Here is a 6,968-nt window from a genome sequence, read left to right on the forward strand (position 1 = left end):
TCTCATCAATCAGCACTACATCGTCCGCAAATAACATACACCAAGGCACCCCGCCTTGAATACTCCGCGTCAACACGTCCATCACCAACGCGAATAGGAACAGACTAAGAGTCGAGCCCTGATGCAACCCCATCTCGATCGGAAAATGCTCTGAGTCTCCTCCCGCCGTCCTCACTCGGGTCTTCCCTCCATCGTACATGTCCTTAATAGCTCTAATGTACGTACCTCCAAGCATCTCCAAAGAACCTCCCTCAGGACTTTATCATACGCCTTTTCCAAGTCGATGAACACCAAGTGTAAATCCCTCTTCCTTTCTCTATACTGCTCCACCAATCTCCTCACCAGGTGGATTGCCTCTGTCGTCGAGCGACTAGGCATAAATCCAAACTGATTGTCCGAAACAGACACTACCCTGCTCAATCTCCTCATCAGCTTGACCTTTTAGATTTTGACATCAAATTCGAATGCAGTCCAAGACTAAGGAGTGCACTAAGTTGAGATTCTAATGTCATGAGTATTGCAATTTTTTGATAGGTAAGTTCATTAATCAGGAGTATTACAATTCAGAGAGGAAGTGTCTTGAAATCTTGTTCTCCTTTGATTGTTAGTGTCTGAAATCATTATGCTACTGGACCAGGATAAATTAATTTTATTTTAGCAAGAAACATTGGATCAATTAACCAAATCAAACTTTGCTGTTGACAAGCCTTTTAATCTAAATCAAATACTACTTTAAGTTTACAAGATAAAAATTCTATATAATAGAACATATAGAGCTGCAGATTTATCCTCTCTTCATAAGACTCTCTGTCTTGAACATGGTAGCAAATTCATTTAGAATGATAAAATTTACTAACACCGTGACCTACTGATAATTGAAAAAGTAAAGCAGAATCCTTGGAAAAGGTTTTGAAAACAAATTCCATGGATTTCAGTTAAGTAAACACGATCAGTCAATCAACTACGCCTTGCAACAACAACAAGATACCCAGTGAAATCCCACAAGTGCGGTCTGGGGAAGGTGGACTGGCATGTACACAGCCTTACCCCTACCTTGTGAAGGTAAAAAGGTTGTTTCCGATAGACCCTCGGCTCAAGGAAAGCTTATCAAAAAGGGTAAGAGAGAAATACAGTATAAAAGAAGTCATGTTAAAAATAATATGGAGAAAAGAGCAGTAGCAACAATAGATAATACGATAACTGAGGAAAAGAAAACAACAGGTATTGATAAAACCGAAGAAAAAGAAAGTAAGAGAAAAATAATGGTAAAACGGATAAAGAGAACTAGACGATGCACAACTACCTACTAACCTTTTACCCTGATCCTTGACCTTCATATCTTCCTATCTAGGGTTGTGTCCTCAATAAGCTGCACGTGTGTCGTGTCCTGTCTAACCAGCCCTCCAAATACTTCTTCGGTCTACCTCTTCCTCTCTTTAAACCCACCATAGCCTCCAAAAAAGTTAGGAATCTGCTATATTATCCTCTATAATCGTTGCTCTATCTGAACCTAAATTATTTTAACACTACTTTTATATGACATCAATAACCATCCTTACACTTACTATAGAAATATCTCTCTATCTCTAAGGTTCACTAATTATTTGACTGTTGGTGGGTCTCCTTGTATGTGTTGTCCGGAAAAAGAAGGACTCTGTGATTATTCGTTCGCCGGAATCTGAACCCAATTATTCAGATACTACTTTGCGGATGAATAGGTTGCCTTTTAATTAGTGCTTTCTTTGAGTTTGACACTGATTATTGCTTACATAACAGGCAGATATCACAAAAGTAATGACCAAAACCACCAAATTAAGAACTTCACCATCATACCAAATAAGAAAGCACAAATCTTTACAACAACAAACCCAATGAAATCCCCCAAGTGGGTATGGGGAGGGGGAGGGTATAGTGCATGCAGACATGTTTCCAGTAGACCTTCGGCTCAAGTAACACATAACAAAGTACAAACTTTATAACAACAACATATCCAATGAAATCCCACAAATGGGGCCTAGGGAGGTTATAGTGTATGCAGACCAATTTCCATAGACCCTCGGCTTAAGTAACACATATCAAAGCACAAATTTTTACAGCGACATACCTAGTGACATCCGACATGTGGGATCTGGGGAGGGTAGAGTATGAGCAACTTTAATTATAATTTTTGATAAGGAAGGTCCAAATAGAACTCCTTAATACCATTTTTAATTATTATATATCGTGAATGGGGAATCATTACACATAGTATGCCCAATAGGCATATTTTATTGTTTTACACCCTGTAACACCCATGACCATGTTAGAAGATTTCACAAAACCTTGATCACTTAATTTGTGACTTTTCGGGAGTATCTTAGTTCTCGTTTCTTTAGTACCTTTAGTAGTTCCTATACATGTCATGTTCCTTGGATTATTTACAAGTGGTATTCAAGCTATGATGACCCTCATCTCAAGTAACACATATCAAAGCACAAATATTTACAACAACAGCATACCCATTGAAACTCCACAAACGGGATCTTGGGAGGATAGAATGTAAGCAAACCTTACTCGTACCTCGTGTAGGTAAAGAGATTGTTTCCAAGAGACCCTCGGCTGGAGTACTACATATCAAGGCACAAATCTTTACAATAGGTAGACGTAGTGAAATTCCACAATTGGGATCTGTAGAGGTTAGAGTATACACAGACTTGCCCCTATCTCCACAAAATAGAGAGGTTGCTTCCAATAGACCATCGGCTCAAGTAAAACATATCAAGTGGGGTTTGGGGAGGATAGAGTTCGCAGACCTCACCCCTACCACTTGGAGATAGAGAAGCTATTTTCGAAAGACCTAAGCTCAAGTAACGCATATCAAAGCACAAATCTTTACAACAACAACATACCCAATGAAATCCCACAAGTGGGGTTCAGGAGGTTAGAATGTACGCACATGCTTACCCTTACCTCATGTAGCTAAAGAAACTATTTCCGACAGACCCTCAGACTCAATTAACACATATCAAAACACAAATCTTTATTACCTGAAAATCAATATCAGGAAAGTTCCTAGAAAGAGCTCTAGCCATCCTTTCAGCAGTTTCATGACCATTAACTCTAGAAACTCTAACAACCCACCATTGAGTACCCAATTTAGCAAGATTATCAAGATTAAGTTCTTCAGTCCAAGACTTATACTCCTTCTTTGGTTTCTTAATAAGTCTTTCTTCTACTTCTTCTCTCCAATTATAACCTGTCTTACTTTCTCTTCTCTCATTTCTCAATTGCCTTCTCTCTTTAGCTGTTAGTCCAACATTCTCTACAGTTGCATAAATCCTTAAAATGATATTTTGGGGTTTGAGGAAAATGGAGGTTGGTGGTAATTTGGGAAGAAATGTTGGAGAATGACTCCATGTAAGAATAGCTTGCTTCATCTTCTTCGAGAAAAAAAGGGCTGGTTCGTTTTGTGGTGGTTATATTGCAACATATCCGGGGGGTTTCCTGGGCCGGGTTAATGGGCTATGTTGGTTCATTCTGTTATTGGAAAAAAACCATAGATATACTATTCATTCTCACCCTAAACTATATTCGAAAAATCGAAGACATACTTCAACTATTAAAGCGACCTAATACGCACTTGAATTACTTAAAAGTGAATTTTTCTGCACCCTAAAACTGACATGACAAAAAATAATTAATTAAAATAAAATAAATCTATAATCTATACTATATTAAAAGTGTGAAGACCCTTAAAAAAACGATATGAATTTTTTACCCTTCACCAAAAGACTATGCAATAGACAAAATCATCTTTTCGCTTTTTTTAAAAATATTAATTATTTAATTAGTTTTAGATACAACAACAAAAAGGAAAAATAAGAAGTTGTACACGACCAAAATGAAAAAATAAGTATGAAGTTTGAATTTAGAGTCCTTTCCATATTAGAAAAGATTTTTTCCTTCGCTTTTTTTATTTAATTAATTTTAGATAGAACCAAAAAAAGGAAAAATAAGAAGTTGTTGTACACAACCAAAATGAAAAAATAAGTATGAATTTTGAATTTAGTGTCCTTTCCATATTAAAAAAGATTTTTCCTTCTCTTTTTTTTTTAAATTATTGTTTAATTAATTTTAGTCAAAAAAACTTAAAACATGTAGTATAGTACGATAAAAAGAACAAGTAGAATTGTAGTAGTAGACAATCAAAAAAAATGAAAAATAAGAAGTTGTAGTTGTACACGACCAAAATAGAAAAGTAAGTATTAATTTCGAAATAAAAGTCCTTTCCATATTATAAAAGATTTGTTCCATGTTTGATCAATTTATTGGGCATTCTTTTTTCCCAGAAATAACAGAATGACATTTGAAGAGGAAATTATTTTTTCAACGGATAGATTTTGTGTTTTTATTTTTAGTTTTTAAAAAATATTATGCTTCTTTTACTATAGTTTTATTTATTGTTGACTTTCGCATGATGTGCATGTGAATAAAAATTCATGTACAATATGTGATTGAGAATTCTTCACAACTTTTAGGTGAATGTTTTCTTCTTATTGTTTCTGTTGTTTGATCATGATATTTTTGAAAAAGTACTTCACTTTAGCAAAAAAATTGTAGGATAGGAGAATTAATTAATATTTTTCTTTCTACTATACTTCCTAAAATATATGGTAGAAGAATTAATTAATATTTTTCTTTCTACTGTTCAATCAGAAAAATACTCTGACTCTATTAAGGAAATACTTCTGTAAATATTGAGATACGTTAAACTAGAGAACAAGCCGGTTTGCCTATTGGGTGAATATGATTAATGCTCATCTAATTTGATTCGATTAACATGTGTGTGTGTATATATATATATATATATATCTTCTTTGTTTTCATTCAAAATCATCCTTTAGGGTCAAAATTTTTTCTCAGACAAGAATTAGTTGGATCAAAATCGAAGCTTTGTGATCACCATATATATATATATATATATATAGTTTACAGGTCGTGGGTAAATGTCGATTGGCTTTGAAGAATTTCTTGTGTAAAAGTTAGGTTTAATTGTATTGTTTTGATATCTTTATTATCTTATTATTTTATTTTAATTTACAAATGCTAGATGAGTGTGGGTCGGCTTTGAAAATTTTTTTCAGGTAAAGGTTATATTTAATTGTATTATCATCATATCTCTATTAGTTTGTTATTTTGTGGTAGTTTACAGTTCGTAGTTGAATCTCGATTGTATATAAAATTTAAGTTTAGTTGTATTGTTTTTATATCACTTTTATCATATTATTTTACCGCAATTTACAAATGATAGATAAATGTTGGTCGGCTTTGAGAATTTTTTTTATGTAAAGGTTAGACTTAGTTGTATTATTTTGATATCTGTATTATCGTATTATTTTGTTATTGTTTACAGGTGATAGATTAGTGTCGGGAGACTTTGAAAAAAATTTGATGTCTCTATCATTGTATTATTTTGTTGCAATTTACAGATGGTAGATGAATGCCGATCGATTTTTAAAAATATTTTGACAAAGATTAGATTTAATAAATAAATTCTCCATCTTTACATACTCAAAAGATATTAAGTTTAATTATTATACTCAACTTTATTGTTTAAATAAATATCCTATTTAATTAGTGTAATATTTGAACTCATTAAAGTGAGATACATGCGCAAGGCGCGTACACCTAAACTAATTAAAATAAAAGATGGAGCATGGGTAATATAATTAAAGCAAAAAAAAAAGTTAAAAAATTAAGATTTTCTTCCCTACCAAGCATCCTCTTCTTCACCACCCCCCTACCCGCCACCCCCCACCGCCATCTCCTTCACAAATCTTCTTCTTCACACCTCACTTGTTGTTATCTTCTACTTCTTCTTTTTTTTTCAATCAATTTTTAATAGTGATTGAAGTTTCTATTTTTTTGAACAACTTTCTTCATCAATTTGATTTTTCTTCTTACTCTATTGTTGATTTTTCATTCAATTTCATCACCTTTTTCATCAGTTAACTCACTACTATCAATTTTAACAACTCCTATAGTCATCAATTCATCATCTGCAATCACTAATTTATCAGTGCCACCATCAATTTCATCAATCGACCCACCACCATCAATTTCCTCATTTAATTCACCATTATTGATGTAAATATCTCAATTATTTTTTATTGATAGAATAGTAATGTGAAGAACCATTTCATTATCAATTTTATTGAGAACTATAAAGAATGACCGATTTTAATTTATCAAAAATTCTCAGTCCGACGAATTTTATTTTTTAATACTTTCATCGAATTTTTTTTTGGCCAGATTTCAACTTTCAAGTTTTTCTCGTTTCATGTCTCTTCCATTGCTCTAAAAAGAAAATTATTCATCTCATCGAAAAATCGATTAAGAAGGAGAAAAGAGGAGTTAAAGATGGGTGACAAAGTTAGAAAAAACTAAAGAAATCGAAGGCGATGGTAATTTTGTTGGTGGTTTATAAAGTTAATGGTGGTAATTAATTGATGATTTGAGTTTGGCTATGATGATGATATCCGTATCAATGGAGGTTTTGAGATTGGATATAGAAGAAAATGAATAAGGAAAAAGTTTAAATTAAAAAGAAAAAGGGAAAAGTAAAAAAAATAATAAATTTATTATTTTTTTCGTATTATACTGATGTAGCGCTACGTGGCAGACACGTGTGAAACACTGCACCACATGCAAGTGGTATAATGCTTTACAGGGTGTAAAAAGTTTTATTTTTATATAATTTAGGTGTGTAATAGATCACTATGATAGTTTAGGTGTGACCTAAACTTTTCGAGTATAGTTTAGGGTGGAAACGGTAACTTTTTCCTATTAATCTATAGAGGGTAAATAACATAAAAACTCTCAACAATGTCATATACATACATGTGTTATGTATCAGATCATAAATAACATAATGCCTTCAATATTTAATTCAGGCTATTAGATTATAAGCCTTCAAGATATGTATAACA

The 6,968-nt window shown here is 33.0% G+C and overlaps 1 protein-coding gene across 4 annotated transcripts in view; it reads right to left on the bottom strand.

Annotated features, from left to right (window-relative positions):
* Positions 1-3,508, bottom strand: part of LOC107842813 (transcription termination/antitermination protein NusG) — a 23,568-nt gene extending 20,060 nt beyond the window's left edge. For 2 of the 4 annotated variants that reach the window (XR_001666110.2, XR_007044820.1), the window contains exon 1: positions 3,027-3,452. Coding sequence is in view for 1 of the 4 variants with exons in the window: in XM_016686840.2 (XP_016542326.1) it covers positions 3,027-3,416 (390 nt within the window). In the remaining 3 variants the exon portion in view is untranslated. Of the gene's footprint in view, positions 1-3,026 lie in introns of all 4 variants that reach the window. The other 2 variants (XR_007044819.1, XM_016686840.2) reach the window with 2 other exon arrangements.
* Positions 3,509-6,968: the final 3,460 nt, after the last annotated feature.

Source organism: Capsicum annuum, chromosome 9, assembly GCF_002878395.1.
Source record: "Capsicum annuum cultivar UCD-10X-F1 chromosome 9, UCD10Xv1.1, whole genome shotgun sequence".
NCBI lineage: Eukaryota > Viridiplantae > Streptophyta > Magnoliopsida > Solanales > Solanaceae > Capsicum > Capsicum annuum.